Here is a 17,466-nt window from a genome sequence, read left to right as displayed (position 1 = left end):
ACTGACCTAATTCAGAAGAAGCCCTGTGATCAGAGTGATCTCATTTTGGTTGGCATGTTATGGTTTCTACAACCACAGCGGGTTGTCTGCCCTTGTGTACAATCCCATGTGTCATAGAGAGGTCTCATTTGAAATAAAACTTCAAATTCCATGCTTTCTCTTAATCAAAAACAGATTGGGAAGCTAGAATGCAAATTCTCCATTAGTGTAAATAAAACAGGGTGGGGCTTTTCCCCCACAAAAATTAATGTTTACTGAGTTTACTGTGTCACAACTCAAATATACAAACAGATGCAGAAAAGTCTGGAGAAACTTAAAATACAAATGCATATTTCTCTTTATCTTCACATGAGTAAAATATAAATAATAGACTTGATTATGGACTGATTACGAGGAGCTCTGAAGTCAGAATTCTCATGGCTATTTTGTTTCTCTGAATGTTGTTTTAAAATTTAGATATTCAGTTGTCATGACATTAACGCCTATGTAATTCTGTGGAATAGAGCTTTCTATATAAGTGATAACAATGGATCAAAGAAAAGGCAACTGAAATAGTTTGTTCTGCAATTTTGAACAGATTAGAAATTCAAAATTGAAAATACTGGCTGTAAAATGTGAAAATCTCTTTCTATAGAATTCTGTAAGATTTCTTAAAATTTCAGATTGAATTTAACATCTCAAATCTTCTGTTTATTAGTTACTTCTCATGGAATGGCACAGTACTGATTTTTACTTCAAAATGTAATCTTTCTCCACTAAATGATTTTAAAAAGTTTTTCCTTTTTCCTTCCAGATTCCACTATGAAAGTCAAATTCCTAAACAGTTTTTTAAAAACACTTTCTATTTGTAATATTGCAAAACTAATTTAAAGTGTTAAAATGAACTTCTACATTTCCTTTCCACATTCCTCATTAAATGAAAGCACCAGTTTTCTCAAGGGGATGGAGATAAGACTGGAATTGAGACATTCAATTCTGCAAACTTGTTACATAGTTTTTCCGCTTGTTGTTCACTCAGCACATGTTTTCTTTTTTTTTTTCCTGCTCAATCAATTAACAAAACTGACAGGGAACAAATAGTTCGAAATGGTTTTCAGTAGATTTTCTACAAGCCATCTTGCTGCTTAAAGAACAGGTCAGAAAGGATGCTGAAGCATAACGATTTCATGCATCTCTCTGATTTGATATGTTAAGGCCCACTAGTCAAAACTGCAAATGAAAACTCAAGGTCACAGTATTTAAACTACTCTCCAACTGTGTGACTCCTGAGGATGCCATTCAACCTTAGCTACCTGTTTTTTTTTTTCCTTACCTTTTTATTCCTTACTTTTTAAAGTATCAAGCTGCTGTGTCAAAAACCAAATAATGAATCATAGGGGATTTGGCCTTACATTTGAGGCTGAGTAGAGAACTGAGTGACAGTTTGTTGTAATTCATACTTTTAAATAATACTGAAACAGTCATATATTTCCCAAAGTTAAGATACAAGAGAATACAACTTAGGCATGAACTAAGGTAGTATTTAAATAGCTTGCTAAAGATGGGATTTCAGTTGCTTAATGTAGCTGAGTACAGTTTCCCAGTAACTAGCTCTTGTCTAAAATTAATTCACTTAATATGGCTCCCCATGTCATCTATTTTGACTTTCCCTTATATGAACTTCATCAAAGTGACACATAAAGAATAATACTTAACACGCCTTGTTTTAGAAACTGATCAATGTGAATGGCTAGATAACTGTATAGCTCAAAATTTCATATTGTAAAAATGCATTTTAACCTTTGAAGAATAAGTTAATAGCTATTAATACATATATGCAACAAGCTAGTCTTCATATGTTTAATTGTAAAACAGTATTATATAACATCCTTATGATATTGTTGAGAATATATCCTAGTGTAATTTTTCATAGTCTTTCTCGTTTCAGTTTTATGCAATGCATTTTAAGTGGGTTATACAATATCCCTGAGCTTCCCTGGTGGCTCAGAGGCACAGAATCTACCTGCCAATTCAGGAGATGCCAGTTCAATCCCTGTTTCAGAAAGATCCCCTAGAGAAGGAAATGGCAACCCACTCCAGTATTTTTGTCTGGTAAACCTCATGAATAGAGGAGCCTGGCAGGCTACAGTCCATGGGATCCCAAAAGAGTCAGATACGACTTGGCAACTAAACAACAACTATCACCATATACTTATTCAGACATAGCCACTTCAGGTCTATCCAAGTATTTCTTCAGCTTTAAGTTCATCTCTCTCTACTCACAATTCTATGCTTCAAACTTAGCAAATAGCATAGAACTGTCTTGAGTGTACAATGATGTCTTACTTGTGTCTCTTTCTATATAGTTCCTGACTTTTGAAATGTTCTTCCTTCCCTCATTTGCCTACTCAACTCCTAGAGTGATATGCAGATCAATTCTCTTGGGAAATTCTCATGCATCCTCTAACGCAGAATTAGCTGCTCCTCACTTTATTCTTCCTCAGCCATTTTTACCTTCCTCCATTAAGAAATGTGAATTCCATGAAGGCAGAAAATAGGATTTTCTATATCCCTAGGGTTTCGGTAAGCATCTGGAATACTGTCAATGCTCAATAAATATTTACTGAAGTTAATACATGAATTGAATATAGGGAAAGCTTTACTGTGTTTCTACTGGTACATATATAATACCCATTTTGTCCTCATACCGTTTATTGTTTCTTACCGAAACAATATTATTCTTTGCTTTCTATCATATCAGGAAAAAGATGGTGAGGGAAAGATCCAAATAGATGATGAGTCCCAGTGTGCATTAATATTTATATAAATTAACAATTCCAAAACTGGGGACTCTTAACAACTCTCTTCTGTGGGGGAGAGATTACTGGGAGTGGGAAATCTGATTCTTTGACTTTCTATGGTTTCATGAGGCCTTCAATCTAAGAGGCTGTTACGTTTGAGAAACAGGTATAATAGGAGTTCTTTGAACCAAGGAGTAAAGCTGTCTGTTAAGCAACTGCCATTTCTTCTACAGATATTAAGCAAACAAAATAAATACTTCATTGGGTGTGAGTTGTGGATCCATGTTTGACTTGCATCTATTTCAATAGAATATAATCACCTGAAACTAGAGTACAATTCAACAACACCTGAATGTCCATAATGCACCAGGATTATCACCACAGAAAAGACTTGGCCAAAAAATACTGAAATAGTTTGTTAGTTTGAAATTATTTGCAAAAGAGATAGATACAGAATTTGAGATGATATTTTAATAAAGAATATCTTTGTTTTAAACTAGATCATTCAATATTAGATCATTTGAAGCTATTAGGTCTATGCACTATTTTTTTCTATTTTACAAAAATAATACTAACATTAATCAAACATGTAAGTCCACTACAAAAGGATTCATTTCCAAAAAACAATCTTAGATTATACTGAACCAAATGACTTAGTCATTTTCCCTCACAGTATCTAGTTAGCTAGTTAACTATCTCTAGAAGTCAACATATTAAAAAAAACAGCTGAAAGTTGAAATCCAAGTTTCTTTAGCAGGATTAGTTTACAATTATATCTGATAAATCAGTGTTGAAAAGTGTCTTTCTAATTAAGCAGAATTTTAAAAACTAAAACTCTGAGAAATAAATATATATACTTATGTATGTACATATATGTGTACCAATGTATTTGTGTGTATACACATATGTGTACACACATCTATATATATATATAATTAGAATAGTCTGTACGAAGTATGCTATCCTAATTTCATATAGGTGTCGTTCATATCTACAACAGCCTTGCGGAGGAATAATACACATTCTTTCTAAGAACTGTTTCTTTGCTTCAAAGAAGCATTCATTTGGCCCTGAAACCAACCAATGTTAAGGATCATAGCCTTTCACTGAACTAAATTAATTAAGCTAAGTTCTTTGGAGGAAATGCTTACACTTAAGATAGATTTGAGATTACCTGATTACCTTAACACAAGCCACTATGAAGAAAAGAATATAGCAGATCTACTCTTCAGTTGTGGGCTTCCCTTGTGCCTCAGCTGGTAAAGAATCCACCTGCAATGAGGGAGACCTGCGTTCCACCCCTGGGTTGGGAAGATCACCTGGAGAAGGGAAAGGCTGCCCACTCCAGTATTCTGGCCTAGAGAATTCTATGGATTGTATAGTCCATGGGGTCATAAAGAGTTAGACAGGACTGAGTGACTTTAACTTTCACTCTTAAGTTGTAGGAGCTTTCAGTAATCAAAAGTGGTCTGAGCACACAAACCCACGCCTTCTGGCTAATTCCAGTTTGCTTGTTTTCTAGCTCAACCAATGTTTTAAGTGACAGAGTACACACTGCGAAGTTCCCCTCCACATGTGTCAAGCTTTATGTTGCTGACAAACACACTTTTCATAACACTGCTTGCAATTTTCACACTTCTCCATACCTCTGTTATCGGATTCTGCATGCTGAAATTCCATTCTGTACGTAGCATAGTGAACTCATTTTAATTTAGAAAAAGACTGGCAGTACTTTTCAACAGGAACTTTTAAAATGGAATAGAAGAAGATTCATTCAAACAACAAAATGAAAGTAAAAACAAAAAAATGCACCAAATGCATTTGTTTTCTTTATCAAATTCACTAACTTCATTCTTTCCTTCCTTTCTTTTTAGCGGTTTTTGGTTACTCACTAAGTCATGTCCAACTGTTTTGCAACCCATTGACTATAGTCCACCAAGTTCCTCTGTCCATGGGATTTCCCAGGCAAGGATACTGGAGCAGGTTGCCATTCCCTTCTCCAGAGGATCTTCCCAACCCAGGGATCGAACTCCCATCTCCTCCATTGGCAGGTAGATTCTTTACTATTGAGCTACCAGGGAAGCCCCTTTTGGCAGCTACAAGCTATCCTTGTGCCACTTGGAAGTCAGTACTGTAATGACTAATGAAGTATCACAAGATAAAATACTTCCTTTCTGGAAAAGTGAGAGAACAGAGTCATGAATTTGAGTTAAGAATTAATTCCTAATTATTTTATTATATTTATTAAATTTAATATTGTCAAATCTATTAATCTTAATTAATTGGGCTAGATTAATTCCTTTTTGGAATATTTAGAATATATGAGATTCACACAAGAAGTTTTAAGGATGACTAATTTTCCTATGGTGAACCATTATAGATAATAAGGTTTGCCATTTATCCTGGTCCATTTTGAGAAAGCCTCTAGTTTGTAAATCACATTAAGAATTTTTTGGCATCTTCTCATAAGAATTTAGTTTTATGAAGAGCAATATGAAAGAAAAATAAAATTTTAAATATGAGTTGGTATCTAAATTAAATATATTAAAATAAATACATTAGAATTACTAGAATTTAAAATAAATACATTAGGTTAGATTGTGGGTAGAGAAAATGTTATTGCATATATAAGGAAAATATATTCTAGTTGGCAAGTAAAATAATTAAATGGAATTTTTAAATTTCTTCATATGCATTATTTCAAGGAGTTAGATAATACTTAAGAGAATCTTATTCTTTTTTGATTCCTGATCAAACACACTAAATGAGTATATTATACACTGAGAATCATAGGAACAGGTTTAGTATAGAAAGATCAGAAAAGAACAGTACATGTGTCTACATATGCATACTTGTGTGTCTGGGTAGGGAGCTTTCCAGATGTCAGAGTTTCATTCCCTAATTAGTTTTAATAGACTCTTTACACACTTTATCCCCTTGAATTTTAAATTTAAAAGGACATTGAAATGTTTACTGGAAAACATCCACAATCACTTTTTCTAGGGCCACAGAAGAGAGACTCCCTTTTCACAGGGACTTGAAGAGTTCTCAGATTCTTTCAATAGAGAAGAGCAGATAGGGTCACAGAGGCTGTCAGTCCCACGAGCATTTAAATAAATGACCATTTTGCACTGAAAATGTAACCTACCCAGGATTGTGAATTTAAAGAGGGTTCCCCTTCTTCACAGCTTCTTTAAATATTAACAAAAGGAATTACCTTAAGGATGGCAAATATTAAAAGTGTTTTGATACACCTCAGTTCATTTGGTCTCTGTTAGTTGAATTTGTTCACTTCTTTGCATGATTGTAAGGAATTTTGTGAAATATCCTGTATTGAAGGGCTTCCTTGGTGGTTCAGGGGTAAAGAATCCACTTGCCAGTGCAGTAATGTGGGTTTGATCCCTCGGTCAGAAATATTCCCTGAAGAAAGAAAGGGCAATCCACTCCAGTATTCTTGCCTGGGAGATCCCATGGATGGAGGAGTCCAGTGGGCCACAGTCCAAACGGTTGCAAAGAGTTGGGTTGCAAATTATTTGGCAACTAAACAACAACAACGTTCTATATTGAGAGGCATCATACTGTATGTATATAATGTGTTTTCATTGCTCATGCAATTTAGATAGTGATATTACCATCCATATTAAATACCATGTAGGAAGATGTGAATTTTTTTAATACAATGCGGTGATTTTGAACTTTCCTATTGCAAAATTTTTATACGCACATTCCTATGTACAGCTACACCCATATACAAGTCCATTTTTCTTTCTTTAAATGAAGCTAAATTATGGAAATTAAAACATCAGTGTTATAGAAAATCATTAATAATAGATACCTTCTCATTATCCTTACCAAGAAGAAATTGATTTTTCTGGGAAACCATTCAGAAAACAATTCAGCTGATACAAAAGCATTCCCAAGACCAAACTATCACCTCCAAATTGTGAAACTTTTCTCATTATTTTTCACAAGGGTCACAAATATATTACAAGTGTACTAAGGATCTTTTATGAGGAAAAGGAAACATATCCATCTTTGAATCATATCTTAGGCTTTGTAATTATTTAGAGTATGTGTTCTGCTGCTGCTGCTGCTGCTAGGTCGCTTCAGTCATGTCCAACCCTGTGTGACCCCATAGACGGCAGCCCACCAGGCTCTCCCGTCCCTGGGATTCTCCAGGCAGGAACACTGGAGTGGGTTGCCATTTCCTTCTCCAATGCATGAGAGTGAAAAGTGAAAGAGAAGTCGCTCAGTCGTGTCCGACTCTTCTCAATCCCATGGACTGTAGCCCACCAGGCTCCTCTGTCCATGGGATTCTCCAGGCAAGAATACTGGAGTGGGGTGCCATTTCCTTCTCCAGAATATGTGCTCAGAATGCAACAAAAAGAAAGCAATGGAGATAGAAGTGATTTAGACAGAATTTTTCTACAAAGGAAAGCATTTCTAAAATATAATGCAGTGTTTGAATTAATCTGATTTATTTCTTTATTTTATGTCTCTAGTAAGTGAAAAAGTCCTTAGAGACTTAATGTTAATTAGGTCCCTAATTAACCCATGAGAAAACATCTCTTCATTGAGTGTGACTCAAAATCAGGAGGAAGGCTGAAGGTGGGAAAAGACACTCAATTCTCATGATGTATTTTTGTCTACAATTGATCACCTTTTCTAAACACAAACTGCATATATACGATAAAGCTGGTGTTCCTTCTATCTGATGATAGAGTCCAGGGCACTCTACCTGAACAAGCAGACAAACATGTTCCTAATTTTCTTTTCTCAAGGCAGAAATGTTTTGTTAAACCACTGACTCTGGAATCACAGTATCACTCAGTCATCTTGATCCTACCATTCTATGTCGTTGTGCAAGGCCATAGAAGTAGAAGAAAATCCCTCTACTAAGGCAAATAACAGGTAGAGATCCAAATATACTTTCCATTATTTCTCAGTCCACCACAGATCATGCATTATTTAGGTATTTTAGAATACTTTATTTGGTTAAATTAGAAATATTAAAAAGGCCAAAGTGGTACAATCAGTGCCCTACTGGCAAATTAAGAAATAAAAAAAAAAAAAGATTGCCACTTGTGATAAAGATGTGAAACTTGGAACAGCTGGAAACTTGAATTAGAACAGGAAAAGACAGAAGTGTAAGCAACTATATCCCCTAAATCTCAGTCTGAATTATATGATAATTTTTCCAAAAATCAACATATATTTAATGCCATTTTATTTTTGTACTGATATTTTGTTTTTAGTTGATCCCTTGTTTTACTATTAACTATTATACCTGTCTCCATTAAATCACAACTCTAGATTTTATTAGAGAACTCATTTATATTTCCATATGATCCATGTCATTGAAATATGTTTAAGATATTCAAATTTGTATAATCACCTCTGAGAAATATTTGGCAATGTGATGATTTTCAGTCTTTAAAGAAGCTTAGTCACACATGTCTATCTGGAATTTTGTTTTAAATGTAATAAGAAAAACTTGAATTAAAACTAAGGAGGACAGAATTAAGTTCTAGAAAATACAGTTTATTTCTGAAAAGAAAATTAAACTTTAACTTCTATTACCTTGTAATTCACGAATTTACCTTCTACTAACATCATCTTTAAAACAATACAATCATAAAAATGAATACCTGTCACAGTCAAATAAAAGTCAAATTTCTTCTTATTATTATACATATGTTCATAACTGAAACTAAGAATCCACTGGCTTCTTATGCGACCTGCTAAGAGTTTAAGGCTAAGAAGGGAAATACGACCAAAGAAAAAAGACCTTTAACTTCTCAGTCTGAATCTGTCCACAGAGCCAGAGTAATTGGACATTACATTAGAAAGAAGGAAAGACCTAGCAACCTACTTGATCTACGCTTTCTCAACATCCTTTCCACTTTGAATTACCTTTCTAAACAAAGATTTACTCTTTTTATAATATATCTCTCCATCTCCGGTTTTGAGTCTAGGTTATTTCAGTCCAAATGTGGGAAAGTGGCCACCAGTAAGCTCTGTCAGGTCTCCAGACAAGTTGTGTTAAGCCTGTACATTGCTCACCATGCAATGTTTAAAAAGCTCAGTTTGAACACTTTATACACATAAAGAAGTGGAGCTCCTCCTGAAAACTGGAACTTTTGGTGACCGAGGACCTTTCCAAAATGGCATCAATTTAGTGAGTCTGTCCAGATACCAGCTATGCATCTCCAGCTTTCTGCAGTCCTTTCTACTTCTTATAGTTTTACTGACTCCAACATGCAGGACAGGTTGCTCTGACAGTTTCGGTAAACATATTTTTACATTCAACATGCTAGAATACGAGTTAGAGACTTCTGATTCAGTGGGTTCTTTCTCTATTACAAGTTGAAAACAGATTCACTTGACTGATAGCTTGATTCTGTTTCCACATCAGGATTCTTACCTTAATCCTCAACCTTTTCCTGTTTCTTTGTCTAACATTTTATCCCTGCTTCCCAAACCAATTAACTTTTTATAAGTTTTAAGATCTAGTTACACCCATCATGAGTGTATAGGTAAACCCTTGACCAATGAAGAATGTAGATTTTTAAAAAGAAGGAAAATTATAGGAAGTTAATAGTATAACTTCTTGGAAATAATATTAAGGGGACATTTCTCATGATACATTCTATTAAAATATTTGGTTGCAGACGTTTTACTTCAAATAACCTTAGTAAAAATAACAGTTCAGAGGGAACACATTTTGATGTATGGTACCAATCTACTGTAACAAAGACTTCTCTTTTGTCCTTTGCTCAAAAGCACTCCTTGCTAGGAAATACATGCTTGTTTAAGAGACCAACTTCAGAGTCTAAATTTGTGTGTGTGTGTTTTACTTTTCATAGCATTTTTCAATAAAGCACAATAGTCACAGCTTTGAAATGCATATTGTATGTCTCTGGCAATAAAACTCATGTTTTCTCAATAACTGATAAAGCTGGAGTTGAAAGACAAGACAGGTTATAGGTTCTCTTTGAACTTTCAATAAAACTATGAAAAATTCAGTATTTCAGTTGCATTTTTCTGCAAATGGACTCACCACGGCAGTGTACTCCTTCATCATATCCATCTAAACAGTCCAGGACACCATTGCACAGTTGGGATAAATGAATACATTTGTTGACACCAAGGCAAGCAATGTGATTCCAGGGGCACTGGATTTCTACCTCCTCAGGACCTGGAAAAATTGTAGGAAGGAACATAGTGATTTGGGTTAGCTTAAGTTTTTCAACACCAAAACTATTAAGCACAATAAATTGCTAGCATAAATTTATAAAACAAAACAACGAAAAATCCTACCACAGAGCAGTACAGAGTATCAGAGACATCAAAATTAGTTTATGTATTTAAAAAATTAAATTTTAAAAGCTTCATAGGAAACAAAAGGTGTATTTTTCTCAAATAATGCATTAAAAACACAATTATTCTTTCAACCCATAAATAGGCATGAATTGAAAATCTAAGGGTTGATTTGACTCTTTTTCTATCTCTAATCCTTAGATAAGTGAGAAAGATACTTAAACCATGTAAGTTTCAATTACCTCAAATATGAAATATATATAGTGGCAACTTCTTGGCAGGGCTCTTTTTAGAATTATACCAGGTAACATGAACAACAAGGTTTCAGTGGAATTTAAATGAACTGTGTCCATCTTAGAGTTATTTTATACTTTTAATCTTTAGGAATATGGATAACAGCTAGCTTTATACTTCTATGTGGAGTCTTTTGTTTTTAAAAAAGTCTTAATACTGAGTAACTATCATGCAAGAAAATTTTCTAAAGAGCGGATGAACAGGGTGCATACATTTAGTTTACTTACTGGTGTTAACTGCACTTTATATAGTCATCCCTTGCATTTTTAAAGATATACTTAGCTCAAAACACCAAGATGTTTCTTCAAGCTCATCAGTTACAAGTCTCTATCAAACATTCACACTGTATATTGTTATATCCAATTTCAGGTTGCTAAAATTCCTATTTATACTTGTTTTATAGACCTCCAAATTTCCCATAATGATTTTTAATTTTGTCAAGCTCTCTCAAACCCAAAGTGCAGTCACACCATAGGACTGTAGTCATGTATTAATCTGATACTGATTATTGCAATAACCCCGACACTGATTATTGCAATAACCCAAATTTTTCCATCAAGACACACTTGTGATTTACAATCAGTTTTGTCAATATCTACTGGGCATAATTTAATCAATTTAGCATTAGTTTTCTCATCTGTAAATGGAACTGCCAGCTGAGTCCACCTAGTTGGGTTGTAAGGATCATGGCAAAGCACTAGGCACAATGGGATGTAGGCTCAGAGGAGGGATTCCATTTGTGTTAATCACGTAAATAAATGCAATGTAGTCAAGATTCTTGTAGAGGAGACTCTAGAGCCAGATTCTTGAGTCCAGTCTCTGGTTCTATTAGTTGAGTAACTTGGGTGAGTTATATTTTGTGTACCAGGTTGTCGCAGAAGTATTTTTTACTAGGTTGTTACAAGAAGTATATCAAAAGTTCTTAGCATTTTTCCTGGCAAGCACTAAATAAGTGATTGATATTGATGAAATTAATAATGTTCTAAGAAGGTGAGTTGCCTTTTGGTAAACACATATCTTATAACTTTCTTTTCTGTTTCAAGGCCCTAAAGAATAAAAAAAAAAAAAAAAAGCTCAAAATATGTTTTACTTTATTTAGTGAGGCAGAATAATGACAATAATGCAAAGGCCAATCTAACATCTTCTAGGATGTGTAAAAATTATAAGAATTGCAGAAGATAGTTATATACTAGCACTAGAAAACTAAGAAAAAAGAAAGTAAACATATTATGTAAGCAAAAAAAAAAAAAAAAAAGAAAAAGAAAGCTGGAGTTACCAAAAGTACTATATGTTTTTTTGAAATGCCTTATCAAATATGAATTCTAGGTATACATGATTTTCATTTGGTGCTAAAACAGCTTTCAACCATTTGTGTTTGGCAAATGTAAACAAATTTTTCTGATGTAGTTTCACTAGCTGAAATGTTACTACTAGTAGATTCCCTGTATTCTTCATGTATATTATACAATTACTACTATACTAAGGTATTAGTTCTGTCAAATACAAATGTACAACTCATTTTAATGAAACATGTCTCTGTAACTTGAGCATCAATATTTTTAAAATATACCTCTCCATGTATATGTATATATGTATACACAGAAATTAAAAAATACATACACATATTTAAATCCAAATTATAGGAACTAAAGCAAGTGAAACTCTTTTCACTAAGGGTTTCTACTTACTGAATCTTATATTTGAAGATTAATATAAATCCATTTTTAAAATAAAAATTTTAAATATAAATCATTTTTATAATTTATAAACTAATACAGTTTTGAAAAGCTATGACCAGTAGTCACAAGAAAGCTTCCTTTTTTTTAATTGATATACTGATTCTTAAAATTTGAAAAAGTGCATCCTTGCATAAATGTCAAAGTAGTGTTTAGGACAGTTATATTTAGATCTCTGTAAAAATTTCAAAAACAACCCTACCAATGAACACTTTATAAACCAGGAGACTAAAAATCTTGAGTTAGAGACCAAAATTTACTAAGTAGTTCTAAAAAAGCAAGATTTTTCTAAAAGCAATGCATTTGTTGACTCAAATACATGTGAGTTTTCAATTTTAAGATTGTCAGATAACTGACGAACATGACAGAAGGAGGGAAATGCATATCTGGTATCAGGAAGGAAGGCTCAGCTATTTACAAATTTTGAGAAAATAAGAAAAAAAGTCTGGACTTCTCAAAAGAAATATATAGAACTATTAAATTCTTCCTACCAATAACATGTAAAGACAAAAGAGAAATTTGTTTGGAAAAATGAAAGAGCTAATTGGTTTCTTCATCGATGGGTTATAATTGCTTTCCTCATCTTTGATATGCTCTAAGCTTGGTTCCCATCAATGCTCAGTTACTGGTAAGACAACTGCAAGGTGGACTGCACTTTCATCAATTCTCCCCAAATTTTCATACCAAAATATATAAGACAAAGAAAATTTGCAAGTTACACTGAAGTAAAGAGCAGAAACTATTCACAGAATTATTATAGAGGTTACCCCAGACCTTGAGGATTACTCTCAAAATTGAGGGAATCAATATCTTAAACCTCTGGTGTACGTCAGCTGAAACACTGCTAAAACCAGAATGTTGTTGCTGTCTTGAAAAGGCAGTAGAGATGGGGCAGTTTGAAAAATAGCAATGCTTGCCTCAAATTCTCAACTGAAACCAGGCAACATGGGTATACAGTGAAGGTGCTTTGGGGAATAATCTATCTTGATTCCCGATGAACATTTAAGAAGTAATGCTGTGTGTATCTTCTGAGGCACTCAACTTTTCACAACCAGCAATTATAATCTGGACATAGCAAAGGGGAGAGTCAGTGGCTATCAAATACATCCAGAATTATCTCTTTAACTGCTAATTATGAGGATTGTGGGGGGATAAGAGAGAGGTGCTGTGATAACAGGGCAGCACATGAGAAATTTCAAAATAGTACAGACTCTTAAAATTTTAACAAGGATGGGAGTCCTGGTGAAAGAATCACTTCAGTTGTCAGTAATTCACATTTAGAAAACATTCCCAGTCCCTCAAATCTAATTTTAGGTGACCAGAGCAATATAGCAGACTTTAAAATATAGTAACTAAATATAAGACAGAAAAATCCCATTATGAGTAGGATTTAAAATATGTAACACAGAAGAATAGTATCCACATCCTAAATTTTTATAAGCTTTACCCAACTAGCTGAAATAGCTTCCAATTTTTTTTTAACTGAACCTCATTTTACAAATAAACCTTCTAGTATAAGGCAAGATAGCATGATTCGTCTGCATGTTATTGAATGTTCAAATTATTTTTAAACATAAACATCTACTCTGTTCAGAAAAAAAGTGATAATGGAAGACATAAATATCATCAAATGTCCTTTCTGACTAATAATTGAGATGGTGCATTTTATGAAGGAGTGGAGCTTTTTTTTTTTTATAATGGCAGATATGGTTAAATATCTGCCCTTGTCACTACATCATCACATCTTAGCAGGATCTGTATCAATTCTTCCTCTAAAGTCTAACCTTCTCAGGCTTTTCTTGTGGCTCAGACAGTAAAGAATCTGCCTGAATGCAGAAGACCTGGGTTCAACCCCTTTGTCGGGAAGATCTCCTAGAGCAGAGAATGGAAACCCACTCCAGTATTCTCGCCTGGAGAATTCCATGGACAGAGGAGCCTGGTGGGCTACCATCCACGGGATCACAAAGAGTTGGACACAACTGAGTGGCTAACACACACACACACACCTTACACGATGTCACATTACACTTTGGGGGTTTGGTCCTATCAATACGTGTTTTGTTTAATTGTATTTCTCATGTCTATCTTTCCAATAGTTCTAACTTTTGTCTGCAACCTCATTCAGTTTATTTTAAACATACCCTCAAGAATAAATTTGCTTTTTCTGACTGAATGTTTCTTGGGGTGATATATATGTATTTCAACTGTTAAACTGCACCTGCTGCATTCCCTCTCACTCCAGCCTCTGCTTCCAACCCTGCGGAGCTTCTCCCCAGGTTCTCCTGATGGTCCCACTAACAGTAAAGCCAGAGGCATACAGCATCCTTCAAAAGCTGAGCAGACTTCTGCTCTCTTAGCCATACTTACCACCATTATTGTTCATGCACTGAAAACTCTTGTCACATTACTGTTATTTATACCATTCCATGAACATACTTAGATGCATTTCATAGATGCTCTTTTATAAAATTCCCTTTCTCTTCAGTAAGGGAACATTTAGTTCCCTTAACATTTAGTATACTGCCTGATACAGAATAAACAATGTTCAATATTCAGTTGGTGAATGAAGTTTCTAGCAACTGAACTTTCTTTAAAAAACTAGAAGTTACCTTTTTAAAATCATCAGTGCATTCTCAGAATTGATTTCACAAAACAAAACAAATTTCACCCAAAGACTTCCCTCAAGCTCTTGATATTTCTAATTATTGACCACATGAAATCTAAACTCCTTGGCCTGATTTCATGTTCTAGTTGAAACTTAATTAGCATTATTTACAATTAATCACATTACATTATATACAGTTATTTTCAGTACTTATACTCTATACAGTTGACTCATTGGAAAAGTCCCTGATACTGGGAAAGATTGAGGGCAGAAGGAGAAGGAGGAATCAGAGGATGAGATGGCTGGATGGCATCACCAGTGCAACGGACATGAACTTGGGCAAATTCTGGGAGATGGTGAGGAACAGGGAGGGTGGGCATGCTGCAGTTCATGGGGTCACAAAGAGTCAGATGCAACTGGACGAATGAACAACAACATACTCTATTGATTCTTTTTTATCATTCAACTCCCTAAAATACAGCAAATTTTCCCACATATAAATTTTTTGGTATATAATATAATCATGTGAAAGCCATCTCTTTTTCAACCACCCAATAAAATCTTTCAAGATCTGACCTCTCTATCGTTTCTGCTGTGAAGAAAAATAGGAAATAGTGGAAAGGTTATGTAGTTTAGATAAAAAAAAAACCTTGAATTACAGTTTTTATCTGCCATGTATTAGATGCCTTATTGCCAAAATCAGACTTAGATTGAAGAAAATAGGGAAACCCACTAGACCATTCAGGTATAACCTAAATCAAATCCCTTACAATTATGCAATGGAAGTGAGAAATAGATTTAAAGACTAGATCTGATAGATAGAGTGCCTGATGAACTATGGACTAAGGTTCGTGACACTGTACAGGAGACAGAGATCAAGACCATACCCAAGAAAATGAAATGCAAAAAAGCAAAATGGCTGTGTGAAGAGACCTTACAAATAGTGGTGAAAAGAAGAGAAGCAAAAAGCAAAGGAAAGATATAGCCATTTGAATGCAGAGTTGCAAAGAATAGCAAGAAGAGAAAAGAAAGCCTTCCTCAGTGATCAGTGTGAAGAAATAGAGGAAAACAATAAAATGGCAAAGACTAGAGGTCTCTTCGAGAAAATTAAAGATACCAAGGGAACATTTCATGCAAAGATGGACTCAACAAAGGACAGAAATGGTATGGACCTGACAAAGAGAAGATATTAAAAAGAGGTGGCAAGAATATACAGAAGAAATGTACAAAAAAGATCTTCATGACCCAGATAATCACGATGGTGTGATCACTCACCTAGAGCCAGATATCCTGAAATGTGAATTCAAGTGGGCCTTAGGAAGCATCACTATGAACAAAGCTAGTGGAGGTGATGTAATTCCAGTTGAGCTATTTCAAATCCTAAAAGATGATGCTGTGAAAGTACTTCACTCAACATGCCAGCAAATCTGGAAAACTCAGCAGTGGTCACAGGACTAGAAAAGGTCAGTTTTCATTCCAATCCCAAAGAAAGGCAATGCTAGAGAACGCTCAAACTACTGCACAATTGTACTCATCTCACACGTTAGTAAACTAATGCTCAAAATTCTCCAAGTCAGGCTTCAACAGTACATGAACTGTGAACTTCCAGATGTTCAAGCTGGTTATAGAAAAGGCAGAGGAACCAGGGGTCAAATTGATAGCATCCACTGGATCATTGAAAAAGCAAGATAGTTCCAGAAAAACATCTATTTCTGTTTTATTGACTATGCCAAAGCCTTTGACTGTGTGGATCACAATAAACTGTGGAAAGTTCTGAAAGATGGGAATACCAGACCACCTGACCTGACTCCTGAGAAATGTGTATGCAGGTCAGGAAGCAACAGTTAGAACTGGACATGGAACAGCAGACTGGTTTTAAAAAGAAAAAGGGGGTCGTCAAGGCTGTATATTGTCACCCTGCTTATTTAACTTACATGCAGAGTACATCATGAGAAACGCTGGGCTGGATGAAGCACAAGCTGGAATCAAGACTGCCGGGAGAAATATCAATAACCTCAGATATGCAAATGACACAACCCTTATGGCAAAAAAGTGATGAAGAGGCTCTTTCCTCTTGATGAAAGTGGAAGAGGAAAGTGAAAAAGTTGGCTTAAAGCTCAACATTCAGAAAACTAAGATCATGGCATCTGGTCCCATCACTTCATGGCAAATAGATGGGGAAACAGTAGAAACAGTGGCTGACTTTATTTTTCTGGGCTCCAAAATCAGTGCAGATGGTGATTGCAGCCATGGAATTAAAAGATGCTTACTCCTTGGAAGGAAAGTTATGACCAACCTAGACAGCATATTAAAAAGCAGAGACACTACTTTGTCAACATAGTTCCATCTAGTCAGGCTATGGTTTTTCCTGTAGTCATGTATGGATGTGAGAGTTGGACTATAAAGAAAGCTGAGTGCCAAAGAATTGATCTTTTTGAACTGTGGTGTTGGAGAAGACTCTTGAGAGTCCCTTGGACTGCAAGGAGATCTAACCAGTCTATCCTAAAAGAGATCAGTCCTGAGTGTTCATTGTAAGTGTTCAACTGATGTTGAAGCTGAAACTCCAATACTTTGGCCACCTGATGAGAAAAGCTGACTCATCTGAAAAGACCTTGATGGTGGGAAAGATTGAAGGTGGGAGGAGAAGGGGACGTGAGGATGAGACGGTTGGATGGCATCACTGACTCAATGGACATAAGTTTGAGTAAACTCCAGGAGTTGGTGATGGACA

At 34.9% G+C, this 17,466-nt stretch overlaps 1 protein-coding gene across 1 annotated transcript in view; it reads right to left on the bottom strand.

Annotated features, from left to right (window-relative positions):
- Positions 1-17,466, bottom strand: part of LRP1B (LDL receptor related protein 1B) — a 2,064,747-nt gene that overhangs the window by 1,358,687 nt on the left and 688,594 nt on the right. Inside the window, 1 exon segment of the mRNA XM_070476260.1 lies at positions 9,841-9,978. Coding sequence (XP_070332361.1) covers positions 9,841-9,978 — 138 coding nt within the window.

Source organism: Odocoileus virginianus, chromosome 13, assembly GCF_023699985.2.
Source record: "Odocoileus virginianus isolate 20LAN1187 ecotype Illinois chromosome 13, Ovbor_1.2, whole genome shotgun sequence".
Taxonomy (NCBI): domain Eukaryota; kingdom Metazoa; phylum Chordata; class Mammalia; order Artiodactyla; family Cervidae; genus Odocoileus; species Odocoileus virginianus.
Note: the sequence above shows the minus strand (reverse complement) of the source record. Positions and strands in the feature narration are given on the sequence as shown.